At 53.2% G+C, this 14,117-nt stretch overlaps 1 protein-coding gene across 2 annotated transcripts in view; it reads right to left on the reverse strand.

Annotated features, from left to right (window-relative positions):
• The window catches only part of Radil (Rap associating with DIL domain), a 72,271-nt gene that overhangs the window by 1,673 nt on the left and 56,481 nt on the right, over positions 1-14,117 (reverse strand). Inside the window, exons 6-12 of one of the 2 annotated variants that reach the window (XM_005367993.3) lie at positions 13,367-13,527; positions 10,531-10,643; positions 9,926-10,163; positions 9,081-9,253; positions 1,920-2,070; positions 835-1,028; positions 179-530 (exon numbers count right to left, since the gene is read on the reverse strand). In XM_005367993.3, the coding sequence (XP_005368050.1) occupies positions 179-530; positions 835-1,028; positions 1,920-2,070; positions 9,081-9,253; positions 9,926-10,163; positions 10,531-10,643; positions 13,367-13,527 (1,382 nt within the window). Of the gene's footprint in view, positions 1-178; positions 531-753; positions 1,029-1,919; positions 2,071-9,080; positions 9,254-9,925; positions 10,164-10,530; positions 10,644-13,366; positions 13,528-14,117 lie in introns of both variants that reach the window. The other variant, XM_013354092.2, reaches the window with a different exon arrangement.

Here is a 14,117-nt window from a genome sequence, read left to right on the forward strand (position 1 = left end):
AGGGCCCCACTGTGCACACATGCGCATTGGTATGTGCTCAATCCTAAGTGCACGCGCGCACACATGCCCAGACTGTCTCTCATCAGGCACTAAGGAGTTTGTTGATCAGCACTTACAGGACAGCCCAAGGAGCCCCAAGCAGGGTTTGCTACCCAGTCCCGAGCAGGCCAGGCCTCACCTTCTAGAACCACACCAGGAGGGCCACCTGGTCCATTCCTCTGCCCCTCGAGGAGTACTTTTCCACGGTGGCCACTGGTCTCTGGCCAGGTGGGGCCTCCAGGCTCCAGGCCCAGTGGTGTGCTGGGAGGAGTGAGCAGGCAGGAGGAGTCAGTGTGCAGAGAGCCAGCCTGGGAGCCTCTGCGGTCCCCTCGGGTAGTCTGTCTTCCAGGGGGGCCCTGTGCCCAGGGAGCTCCAGTGACAGGAAGAGAATGGGCAGGGGCAGTTTCGACAGCACCTCTGCCTGAGTCCCTGTTAGCCAGGGGGCAGCCAGGGCCTTCTGGATGCCCCTCAGGAATGGTGTGGTACAGGCCCTGGGAAGAGAGGTGGGCAAAAGGTGAACCCAAGAGAAGGGGGCAGAACCCAGAGAACCCCAGAAGAGACACAGACAAGCCACCCCAGAGGATACAGGTTCGCCCAGACCATGCCAGGCACGAAGAGTGGGTGAAGACGTTTGCAAACCTTCTCCTCAAATGGAGACCTGAGATCTCGCGGTCACGCCTGCTGCATCCCCCAGCCCACTCTAGACAACTGTACCTGCTTCTGCTGACAGCTGCAAGTCTCAGGGTGCTCTGAGTGACCCAGTCCCTCCTCGCCAACATCTCTGCCCCACTCTACCTCGATGCCCTCGGGCTGGGCAGGCCCACCGTCAGGGCTGCCTTGGCCGCCCCGCAGTCCCCACAGGAAGTGGCGGATGTAGAGCAGGTGCTGGTAGGTGCTGTCCTCCAGGCAGTCGGCCTCCAGGTCCACCTGGAAGCCCTGGCTTGGCAGAACAATGGGTGGCGGGTTTTCATAGGACTCCAAGATGTCCTCTGCAGTGGAACGAGTGCAGATGCTGGGACCTGGCCTGCCTCCCTCCTTCCCTCCCTCCCTCCCTCCCTCCCTCCTAGGTCCTCACCCACCCACTGAGGCCGTAAGACAGCAAGACCTCAGCAGGATGAGCCTGGCACAGGCTCGTCTCTCTGGATCCTTACTAGGTCTGCCTGAGCAGACCACCCCCACGCGCCCATGCATCCCTAGGACACATACATATGGACACTGGCATGTTAGTGTGTGCAGGCCCTGGATGGGGATGGAGGCAGGAACCTTTCTGTGATGCCAGCTCTGAGCTCCCAGCACAGAGTCTGGTGCATGGTGTTGGGGGAGTGTTCTAATACCAGTTAGTAAACTGGAAGGCATCCTCTGGGCCCAGGCCAGCCAGTGTGACAGGTGATAGGAAGACGGTGGGAAGCCTAAAGTTGGTCAGCCTGCACTTTTCTTTGTGTTGGCACACTGTGAATGCATGCTTATGAAGGAAGATGTGTGTAACTTACAAAGGGAAATGTGCACACACATACATGTGTGAACAGCGTGTGTACTCAGAGCTGAGGGATGTCTGCAGAAGGTTTTGAAACCCCACCCTGCTGTTCATTTCCTGATCAGCTGGGTGCCAGCTGGGCCCCAGTCCTAAGTCCTAAGAGCAAAGGGACATTGACTCTTGAGATGGGGCACAGTAGGATCCTGGGGGGAGGTGCCATGTTGTAGGGACCCTTGTGTCCCCACCTCAGTGAGCTGCTCTGTGCTTCCTGAGCTTGGGAGTTGTCCCCACCACCACCACCACCACCACCACCACCACCACCACCACCACCACCACCACCACCACCACCACCACCACCACCACCACCACCACCACAGCCCAAGGCTTGGCCGCTGGGAAGGCTCACCTGACTGGAAGGCTTCGGGGCTGTCTTGGGCTCCCGGCTCCCAGGCGCTCATAGGGCCTATGGCAGAGGCCAGCTGGTACTGAGTCAGTAGCCGGTGCAGCTGAGCAGGGCTCAGGGCAGGGAATGTGGCCCGCAGGGTGGCCCAGCTCATCTGGGGACAAGAAGCTCTGGTCAAAGACCTCCAGGTGCATGAGGCAGTCCCTTGCCCACAGGAGTTCCTCCTCTGGCAAGGTTCTAGCCCCTCCCCCTGGTCTTTTCCTTCCAGAGGCGAGGGGTAGGGGTTGGGGGCAATGCAGACAGCAGGGAGGTCAGTGAGAGGGTGGAGCAGAAGACACCACACTGACCACCTCATCCACAGTGGAGAGGCTGGACTCGCTACAAAGTAAGACCTTGGCCCAAGAAACCCAGGAGAATGGATAGAAAGGAGCGAGGGAGCGGGAAGGAAGCGCAGACCACGTAAAGGACAAACAGCGTCGTCGAGGCGCTGGGAGAGCTGACCGAGCTCAGGGTAGGAACTGCTCTCAAACACAACAAAGGGACAGCCAGGTATAGTGGTGCCCACTTGGAATTCCAGCACCCTCAGGAGGTGGCAATGGAGTGTCAGGAGTTCAAGCCCAGCCTGGGCTACATAAGAAGTCTGAATCCCGTCGAGGCTAACAATAACGAAACCAAACCAGAAATGTGTAAGCCCTGGTGGTCCTCTAACAAAGCCAGGCCAGACACCTGGCAGTCCCCTGGCTCCCTCGTCACTCTCCTTTCTCCTTCTCCAGCCTGGTGCTCATCCCTTTTTTTCTACAGTGGCACAAGTCCTCTATGGCCTCATGACAAAGGCCCTGTGGACCACAACCTTGATCTGAAAGTTCCTCCTCTTTCACAGGCAGCACAGCTGGCCCTGAATTCCAGGCCAGGCGTCTTGGGCTGCAGAATATAGAGGCGGTCTTCAGACTTCCAGGTGGCTCTCCAGAAGTCTCTCGGCCCAGGAGGGGTGGTGGTGGCACTCAGGAGGCAGGGGCAGGAGGACCTCTGAGTTCAAGGCAAGCTGGTCTACATAATGGGTTCCAGGACAGCCAGGGCTACACAGAGAAACCCTGTCTCAAAAAAATAAACAAATAAAAATAAAAAGTTTCCCTTCTCAGAGTCCTATCATCTTGTATTATTCTGCTCTGGGGGAGAGTGGGGTGGTTCATGGTGCCAAAGTTCTGGGTGGTCCCTCAGGGTCGGGGTAGAGTCAGCCTGAGACCCCCACCACCACCATTCTCTCTGCCTCAGTCTGCTGCTTTGGCTTTAGTTTTCCTGTTTTTTCTTCCTCTCTCACCATGGCTTGATTTTCCTGCCAACAGTCACAGGCCTGGGTTGTGGCCATCCAAAGTCTATGCCCCAGGGACAGCCAGAGCGGCAGGGCTGTTGGCGGAGGGACAGGAACTGACTCCGGGGCCACACTCTTGCTGGGAGCCCCTCCACATACCTCTCAAGCCCAAGACTCACAGGGGGAAGGGCTGTTTCTTTTTGAGGTCTTCCTCCCACTCCGGTGGTGTGTCCCCAGGTTGTCAGGGAGGAACCAGCCATGAATCACATCTTCCCTGCTCCTCCCTCTGGGTTCTGCTCTCTGGTATTTGGGCAGCCACTTTGGGAAGATTTCCTTCTCTCTTAACTTCCTACCCTGCCACTGGGCCTTTTTGCTCTGCTCCTGTAGTTTTAACTTATAAGCATTCTTGCTTGGTTTTGTTTATTCAGACAGGGTTCTAAACCAGCTAACAGCTCAGCCAGTCAAGATGCCTGTCACCTCAAGCCCTGAGTGGAAGTTCCAAGATCCATACGGTAGAGGGAGAGAACCAACTCCTGCAAGTTGTCCTCTGACCTCCAAATGCATGCTTGCTTATACACATACTCACAATAAATAACCATGTAGTATATTAATGTAATTTAAGAAAAATTAATGGGCTGGGAGAGATGCCTCAGCAGCTAATTGTGCTTGCTGCTCTTCCAAAGGATCCAAGTTCGGTTCCCAGTACCCACATCAGACGACTAACAACCGGCAGTAATGCCAGTTCCAGAGGACCAGCACGCTCCTCTGTGGGAACCTGCACACATGGCATGCATTCATTCATCAATACAGACACACATACGAGTGGGGAAAAAAGGAGTCTTTACTAAACAGTTTTAAAAGGACAGGGTCCCTTTGTGAAGCTAAGGCCGACTTTGAACTCATGACCTTCCCGCCTCAGCCTCCAGAGTATAGGAATTACAAAGTGTGTGTCACTGTGCCTGGCCCAAGAAATCTCCTTGCTACCTTATTTACAGACACACTATTATTTATGAACACTATTTCTTCCCTTCCTCTCACGAGGATAAAAATAATCTTTTTTCCTTTGTAGTTGCTTTTTGCTGGCTAGTCTGAGACCTATTTGAATAAAGCCCTCGGGCTAAGGATGTTTTCTTTTTAGAGGGTTCAGAAGCAAGGACCATGAAGAATATGGATGGACTCCATATTCTTGTGTGGAGAGCAAGACTAAGATACCTGCTACTGGCTCTTGGCAGAACAAGCCTGTCACTTGTCACAGCCCACCCTCCCTGTCACAGCCCGCCCTCCCTGTCACAGCCCGCCCTGTCACAGCCCGCCCTCCCTGTCACAGCCCGCCCTCCCTGTCACAGCCCGCCCTCCCTGTCACAGCCCGCCTGCCCTGTCACAGCCCGCCCTCCCTGTCACAGCCCAGTGGCCCTCCACCTCACAGAGGTTCCACCAAGGTGCCTGGACTAGTTGTCTTCACAGTGGACCTCCAGGACTCCATGTGGGATGGACAAGCATCTAGCCATGCAGACAGGAGCAGCTGAGAGTCCAGGGGTCAGAGCTGCTTCCTTTCTGCATATAGCCCTACTCAGACATCGCACAGGCCTTCGAGTGGGGAGATGACCCCCCCCAGCTCAATTGTTTGCCTCTCAAGCATGAGGGCCTGAGATGGATCAGCAGAACCCATGGAAAGTTAGGTGTGGTGCACAGAGTCCCAGCTTTTGGGGTGAAGAGGCAGATCACTGGAGCTCACTAGCCAGCTAGCCTAGCCTACCTGGAGAAGTGCTAGGCCAAGGAGACACCCTGTCTCAAACAAAAGGTGAAAAATGCACCTGAGCAATGACATTCAAGGCTGGCTGTCCTGTGACCTACACACACACACACGCACACACACGCACGCACACACGCACACACACACACACACGTTGAACAAATCTGAAATGCACAGTTCTGCTTTTCTCAAAGAAATACCCTTGTGACCAGCCCCAAGAACAGTCTGGAGCCAACACAATAAACAGTGACCACCCAGAGGCCTCTCGAACCACCACTGAGGGCTCTTTATGAACTGAGTCCCAGGAGCCCAAAGCATGAACTCTGTTCCAGCTCAACAGAGGACAAGGGTCAGCTGGGGTGCTTGTTCCCAAGGCTTGCTCCCAGCTCTGCAGACTCTCACATGCAGAATGACCACGACAGACTTTGTCCACACAAAGCAGCTGACGATCAAGGACCTCGAACAAAGGCCCAAGTCTTGCATGAACCACGCAAGCACTTTACCACTGAACTACAGCCCAGACCATTGTTTTCCTTTATGACTAGGATTTTTAGTTGTGTGTGTGTTCCCACCTGTGTGAGTCCAGCGGGCAGACCTCCCATTCAACTCTTTATGGTTCCATACTACAGATCTATTCCCCTGTCCCTCCAGGTCCCTCCAATGGTTTTCTAGACCTTCAACTAAATGACTTTGAATTTCATCAGGATATGCAAGCTGCTCTCTGAAAAAGGGTAGGTTCACCCCAGGCCACTTCATCTAAGGGCTGTACTTACCAAAATCTCTTTGCAGGCTGGAGGCACAGTTCAGTGGTAGAGTCCCTGCCTAGAACCCCCCAGTGAGGGGCTGGGGTGTAACTCAGTGATAGAGCACCAGCCTAGAATCCCCCAGTGAGGGGCTGGAGTGTCGCTCAGTGGTAGAGCACCTGCCTAGACTCCCCCAGTGAGGGGCTGGGGTGTGGCTCAGTAGTAGAGCATCTGCCTAAGATCCCCCACTGAGGTGCTGAGGGCATGATTCAGTGGTTAACACTTGCCCAGCATGCACAGGGTTCTGGGTTCCATCTCCAATACTGCTAAAGAAAATAAAAAAGTTTAGTGATTGCGATGGTTTGAAAGAAAATGCCCCCATAGGCTCATAGGGAATGGCACTATTAGCCTTATTGGAGTAGGTAAGCTGTTGTTGGAGGAACTGAATATCTAGGGGAAGGCTTTAAGGTCTCAAATGCTCAAGTCAGGCCCAGTGGAGCATTCTCTTCCTGCTACCTGCCAATCTGGATGCAGAACTCAGTTCCTTCTCCAGCACCATGTCTGCTGGCATGCCACCATGATAATGAACTATAAACCTCTGCAACTGTAAACCAGTCCCGATCAAATGTCTTCCTCTGTAAGAGTTGCCGTGGTCATGGCGGTTTCACAGTAGTGGAGACCCTGACTAAGTTGGTGGTTTTACTGTAAGAGTTGCCGTGGTCATGGCGGTTTCACAGTAGTGGAGACCTTGACTAAGTCGGTGGTTTTACTGTAAGAGTTGCCGTGGTCATGGCGGTTTCACAGTAGTGGAGACCCTGACTAAGTCGGTAGTTTTACTGTAAGAGTTGCCGTGGTCATGGCGGCTTCACAGTAGTAGAGACCCTGACTAAGTCAGTGGTTTTACTGTAAGAGTTGCCGTGGTCATGGCAGCTTCACAGTAGTGGAGACCCTGACTAAGTCAGTGGTTTTACTGTAAGAGTTGCCGTGGTCATGGCAGCTTCACAGTAGTGGAGACCCTAAGTCGGTGGTTTTACTGTAAGAGTTGCCGTGGTCATGGCGGCTTCACAGTAGTGGAGACCCTGACTAAGTCGGTGGTTTTACTGTAAGAGTTGCCGTGGTCATGGCGGCTTCACAGTAGTGGAGACCCTAAGTCGGTGGTTTTACTGGCTAGTTTATGTCAAGTTGACAGGAGCTAGAATATCTGAAAGGAGAGAACCTCAGTTGAGAAATTGCCTCTGTTAGATCCAACCATAAAGCATTTTCTTAACTAGTGATTGATGCGGGAGGGTCCAGCCCATGGTAGGTGGTGCTGTCCTCAGGCTGGTGATCGTGAGCTCTTTATGAAGCAGGCTGAGCAAGTCAAGGGAAGTGAGCCAGTAAGCAGCACCACTCTACGGCCCTGCATCAGCTTCTGACTCCAAGTTTTTGCCCCGTTTGAATTCCTGTCCTGACTTCCTCCAGTGATGAACAGCAATGCTGAAGTGTAAGCCAGATAAACCCTGTCCTCCCCAGGTTGTTTTGGTCATGGTGTTTATCACAGCAACAGTATAAGTTGTTATACAAGACAGTGATATCTGGGAGGAAGCAAACTAAATTCACATGTTATAGCTACCAGACATGTCTAGACATCTGAGTTTTCTATGGTAAATTTTTCACTTTGTAGTGAAAAAAATTAAACCAGTTTTCATACCCAACATTGTGAACTTCATGTAGAGCGCATTTCCCCTGGGCCTGGTAAATGTCTCAGCAGGTAAAAAAAAGGCTCTTGCTCGCGTTTGCGGGCCTGAGTTCATCCCGAGGACTCCGCAGTAGAAGCAGAGAACAGACAGCTAGGAAGCTGTGCCCTGAACTCCGCCCACTCACTATGTACAAGTGTGCGTGCATACACACAAATAAGCAAAGAAATATAACTTACAAAGCACAGTTCCTAGCGGAGGACATTTTAAATGCTTGAGGAGTGGATAAAGAACACAAAAGGCCATGTCTGGAATCACGACTCCACGTATGCTTGCTGCGTGACCTCAGCTTTGTGTTCCACAGAAGGGCCTGGGGCACAGTGCTGACCACTCAGTCAGCTGCAGTGCAGTCGAGGGTGACACCGGAATCTCAATGGGAAAGAGCGCTACTGTCATCATTGTCAGTGGGGCAGAGACGCGGGCGTGAGTCTGCAGAAAGAATAGCTTTTCTTTTCCTTTTTAACTTTTTAAAAAAGATAAGCTCTCCACATGTAGTTCAGGCTGGCCTGGAACTTACTGTGTAGTCCAGACTAGCCTCAAACTTTCAACAATCCTCCTGCTTCTGCTTCTAGAGTGCTGGGATCAGAGGCATGAGCCACCACACCTGGTGGGACTATTCTTTTTGACCAGCTGGCTGTCCGGGCTGACACTGTAGCCATGGTACCCAGTGAGCTTTGAACACATGGCCCTGGACCACAGAGGGCAGATTTAATGTTGGACTGCTCCACCCCATCTGTTCACCATCTCAGGACCAGGTCAGCATCCACACACGAGAAGAGACCATTGCAAAGTTTCCATCAACCATCAGAACAAAGGCTCTGAGGCAGAAGGTGCCTCATGTGGAGGAGCAGGGTGAACTTGAGGAGAGAGTGACGCAAGGGTACGACCCCACAGGGCTAACTGGGGTGGCTCTAGGGCAGTGGTTCTCAACCTGTAGGTCACGACCCCTTTGGCAAACCTCTATCTCCAAAATATTTTACATTATGATTCATAACAGTAGCAAAAACTACAGTTATAAAACAGCAATAAAAATAATTTTATGTCTGGGGTCGCCACACCACGAGGAACTATATTAAAGGGTCACAGCATTAGGAACGCTGAGAGCCAATGCTGTAGGGGAAGACCTTTCTCACATCTGTGGTGAGTTCAGTTCCTCATGGGTACGGGAATGAGGCCGTGTTTCTGGGCTGGATGGGCTGTCCCATCTTCTAGAAGCTATCAACTTGCAGGCTCTTGACAGCAGCCACTGTGAGCTGAGCCCTCACTCTCTTCCTACCCAAATGTCTTACCCCATGCTACGAACCTATCTGATTAGACGGGGACCAGTGGGGCACATAGATCATGGCCTTCTCTTCAGGTCCTTCATCTCGGTCACACTTTCAGCGTGCCCTCTGCTACACAGAGTGACCAATACAGGGTCCAGGGACAGCCCATAGGCACCTATAAGATTACCCAGCCTGGTGTGGATGGGGACAGTTGAGAAACTAAGCAACTCTGTGGATTTCCTAGGGAATATGTGAGGTTTTCCAGGTGTAGAGTCCAGTCCACCTTAAGTTGATTTGTAAGCCAGTGACCCTAGGGTCACATGCCCTTCTTTGCACTTGTCCCTTAGTGCCCTCCTACCTGTACCAGCTGAGCACTGGGAGTGGCCAGCAAATGCAGGGTGCAGGAGAGCTTCCGAAAGAAACGCTCAGCGGGCACTCCGAGGCCAGCACTTCTGGCCCACTCCAGGAACTGCTGCAGGCGAGCACAGGCTTGGACACCCCTGGGCCAATGGAAGCAACTCAGAGAGGGCCCTGGAAAGGGAAGAAAGGATGAAACTGACACACCAGGGTCCCCAAAGCACATTCTCTCTTTCCAGGCCACCTCGACACCTATCTCAGTTTCCAAGGCAATGCCAACTAGCCATGCCCTCTCCGCGGCAGAGGCAGAAGCAGATGGAGGAGGCAGGGCACAAGGCAAGAGGTGCTGTGACAGCCACCACCCCTACCTCTCCTACCCTACATCATCCTGTCTATGTGGCTGCACTGTGTTAGATACCCAGAGTTCCAGCAGGTGATGGAGAAACAGCAACTCAGTAAAGCAGGGCCAAGGGCCAAGGGCCAGTGTCAGTGTGATCCTGTAACGCTGTCTTAGTCTGGCCCCTCTGCAGGCTGGTTGCGGGTACTGGAGCAGCATACAAGGGGTGCTCCGAGCTCTTGTTCGCCCTGGGTCTTGAGCCATCTTCCCACCAGCACAGCTCTAGCGTCCACCAGCACAGCTCTAGCGTCCACCAGCACAGCTCTAGCGTCCACCAGCACAGCTCTAGCGTCCACCAGCACAGCTCTAGCGTCCACAAGCACAGCTCTAGCGTCCACAAGCACAGCTCTAGCGTCCACAAGCACAGCTCTAGCGTCCAGCCACAGCACCCCTGGAGCACAATTAGCTTTCCCAAAGGATCCCAGGCCCCGGCCCCAAGCACCACTCACCCTTGTCCAGCACCTGATTGAGGAGCAGCGTGCCAGAGAAGAAGAAGAGGTAAGCTAGCATCTGGGAGGCCACCTCAGGGTGCATCTGCTGCTGCTGCAGGAGGTCCGAGGTGGCCTGGAACACGGACACAACGCGCCGGAGCTCCTCAGGCAGAGCAGGGCCTGAGCGCCAGCTCCCCCTGCGCTCTGTCTGAAATGGAGGGCATTCCAAGAGGGCCGGGAGGCAGACATACAGACACTGCCAAGAGAGAGAGAGAACCCCAAGAGCCACTTACAGGGATGCTGGGACTGACCCAGGAGTCTCCAACCTAACAAGTTTCTGTTCCAGTCTTAGGCAATCGGTTAGAATGAGGCCCAGCAGGAGACACCTCTGGGACTAATAGAAGCAAGGACGGGAGCTGTGGGTGCAAACAGGCTGGACATGGCAGTCACTTAGCAATGCTGTAAAAGGCTCCATGCCCGATGACCACAAGGCTGTACCGTGGTGGCACTCCTGGTATGGGGAAGGGCCAGAGTGGAACCGGTGGTTGCTTCCTCCCTGCTGAAGCTGGCAGTCCCTTCCCTCCTACCCCAAGGCCCTGGGAAAGCCAGGTGGCAGCACACACCTTGGAGAGGTAATACACACACTGCTGGAAAGCATAGAGCACCACCTCCTCCAGGGCCGCCATGGCCTCCTCGCTGGCCGTCAGTGTGCAGGAGAACAGTGATTCCTTGGAGCCTGCAGGGAAAGGGGTCACAAGGGGGGGTCACCAGAACAGTCTGCACATGTGGACCCACCCAGTCAGTAGCAGCCAGGACTCCCCCAGCTGTCTAGCTCCCCACTGAGGGCTCTGCATGGCACACCAACACTCCCAATCTGGCTTTCGAGGTACAGCGATCCCAAACCTGGCTTAGGCAGTAATACCGGGCAGTCAGAGAAGACCACACTCATGTATTCACATGCTCCCATGTCCCTGAGACAGAGCACAGAAGTCTGTCCTTCCTTCCATCCTCTCCACTTCTTTCCTTCTCTTCTTTCTGGGTCATGCAGGCTTCTATCACTGGGCTCCTTTCTTTTTTTTTTTTTTGTTTGTTTTTTTGTTTTTCGAGACAGGGTTTTTCTGTGGTTTTAGAGCCTGTCCTGGAACTAGCTTTGTAGACCAGGCTGGCCTCGAACTCACAGAGATCCTCCTGCCTCTGCCTCCCGAGTGCTGGGATTAAAGGCGTGCGCCACCACCGCCCAGCATGGGCTCCTTTCTTTTAAGACAAGGTACCCAGCATGGCCATGAACTCACTCTGTAGTCCAGATTAGCCTTGAGCCTACAACTGTCCTGCCTCAGTCTCCTGAGTGTCTGGGTTAAGAGACCCAAGTCTCCATGCTGTGTTCTCCACCAGAGCTGGCTATATTCCACTGCAGCAAGCCCAACCCAGCCCTGAGGATCAACTGTTTAATGACACAGGTCAGAAGGCTTGCACGGCAGCCCCTTGGGAAGCTGTCACATGGCTGTGGAGTCAGAAGAATCTCTCAGGAAAATGGAAACCTTTCAGCACCCAGAAGGCAGAGGCCAACAGACCTCTGTGAATTTGAGGTCAGCTGATCTACACAACAAGTTCCAGGGCAGCAGGGTTACAGTGAGACTCTGTCTCAAAACACCAAACCAAAACAACAACAATACACCACAAAAAAAGGGAAAAAACCCAAATTGCTGCACACTCCATCCCAGGCCTGGAAGGCTGCTGGGTTATCCACGTGAAGATCCAGATCCACCTCACTGCAAGGTGCAAGGGCAAAGAGCGGACTGACAGGAGAGGCAAACAGGCAACAGTACACAGTCCACTCCAGGTGCGGACCTGAGACATCCCAGGCAGACACTGAGAGGAGGAGGACCAAGGGCATAAAGCCATGGGGGCCCAGGAGCAGATGTCCCTCAGGCAATGAGGAAACCCGGCCTCACCTGCTATAGGCAAGCACAAAGGGGGTATGGGGACACTCCACAGACGCAGTGAGCACCACCTCCACTACAGCTTGGACCCACAGTGCCAGGGGGCTAGCACCACAGTCCAAGGTCCACACTGACACAGGAGAGAGAGAGTGGCTTTGATGACACGGCAGAGCAAAGCTCTGTCCCCAGGTCCCCAGGTGCATGGTCAGGACATGGGAACCACCACAGTCATCATGAGCTCCTGGCTCTGTCAGAACCTCCCAGGCATAGAGTCCTCAGTGAAATTGCCTAGGGCATCAAGGTCTGGCCTCACACCACCACCTTTTATTTATCTGTCTGGTGTGCGTGGGGGGGGATTCATGTGTAGGTGTAATGTGCCAGTACATATGGAGGCCAGAGGTCATCCTCAGGTGCCTTTCCTCAGGAACTATCCATCCTGTTTCATGAGACAGGATCTCTCTTTTGGCCTAGAACTTGGAATGAGCCCCAGAGATCCTCTCTCTGTCTCCACCCCTGCCCCAGCACTGGAATTACAAGCATGTGCCACTATGTGTGGGGTGTGTGTGTGTGTGTGTGTGTGTGTGTGTGTGTGTGTGGGGGGGTGGGAGTATGTGATTCAGATCCTCCTATTTCCATGGTAAGAACTTTACTAACTGAGCTACCCTCCTTTTTTCTGAGCAATTTTGTGTGTTTGTATCCATCCATGCACACGCATCTGTGTTCATGTGCACGCACACTCACATATACACACATCTGCAGACCAGAAAACAACGTCCAGTGTCATTCCTTGGGGGTATCCACCTTGGTTTCTCAGACAGGGTCTCCCCTGGTGTCTGGGGCTCACTGTTTTGGCCAGGCCGGCTAGCAGTGAGTCCCGGGGACCCCCCACCCTCCAGGTTATGAGCATGGAGACAACACGTCCACACCATCACCCCTGGCTTTTTACTTGCGAGCTAGAGGCAGCACTCAGGTCCTTGTTTGTACAACCAGCACTTTACCAACCGAGCCACTTCCTCAGCACAGCGCGCAGCGCACAGCGTTATCTTTATAGAACCCTCACACCGCACCCCACCCCACCCCCAGTCCCCTCTAGCAGAACCACCTCTCCTCGAGTATTTTGGGAATTTGAGTATTTGGAAATGCTAATTTAAGGCATGCTGCCCATATTTTCCATCTCTGAAATTGATGTGCCCTACCATTTTAAGCTATGATTGGCAGCATTCTTCCTTTCTGGATTAAACCCCCCATTTGGTTGACTGTATGTTCATGTATCCCCTCCAAGTGGTCTGTGCACACATTCAGCCTCCCACAAACAGAACAGAACATACAGACAACACAGACTAGCAAAGTGTCATACAGCAGGCCCTAGAACATCAGATCAGTCTAAATCACTGATGCTGGCCTCATCTGTGATCCCTAAATGACTGGCCTAGGGACCGTGAAAGCTCTACACTGTACAGGCACGTGTGCATAAAGTTACCACTGTGCCCGCTCTCATGGCGCACCGCAGGGGCCATACCTGTGACATCCAGCTCCTCCTCCATGTTCTGCATGTACAGCGGGCATTTCTGCTGGATGAAGTACAGGAGTTCGATGGAGTTTGACATCCAAAACAGGATGTGCTGAAGGTCGGGAACCAGGTCGGCCATGGGGAAGCTGGCCCAGGAGATGGGTTCCTGGCTACCAAGACAGAAAGACTAACGGATTACTCTGGGTGCAGATGAGGAGCTGAGTCTGTGGTTCTCTCTGCATGGGGACAGTCATTCTCATGGGATACTAGCAGAAGCAAGTACTTCTGTCAACTTCCCCAAAGTCAGGAGCCTACTGAAGGCTGTCTTCACAGCTCTTCTTCTGGAAGCAGATGAGGAGTAGCTGTGAACACTACGGCACACATAAACATAGACACACACATATGGGTATATGTGGGGGCTCACTATCCATGGCTTTTGGGGCAAGAAACCCAAGTATAAGTGTGCTATTAGACAAAGAAATAGTTGAAACTGATTACTTAATAAGGGAATTCTCAGAGGACAAGGCTTTGACTGAACTGAGATTAGTTAGATACTACCTAATTAGAGACTGGCGTCAAGAATGTGGGAAGCTGATGACTCAAGAGGCAGCAATCAGTGGTGAGGATGGAGCTCAGTGGTAGAGCCCCTGCCTAGAATCCCCCACTGAGGGGCTGGGGTGTGGTTCAGTGGTAGAGCCCCTGCCTAGAACCCCCCAGTGAGGGGCTGGGGTGTGGTTCAGTGGTAGAGCCCCTGCCTAGA

The sequence above is a fragment of the Microtus ochrogaster genome, unplaced genomic scaffold, assembly GCF_000317375.1.
Source record: "Microtus ochrogaster isolate Prairie Vole_2 unplaced genomic scaffold, MicOch1.0 UNK27, whole genome shotgun sequence".
NCBI lineage: Eukaryota > Metazoa > Chordata > Mammalia > Rodentia > Cricetidae > Microtus > Microtus ochrogaster.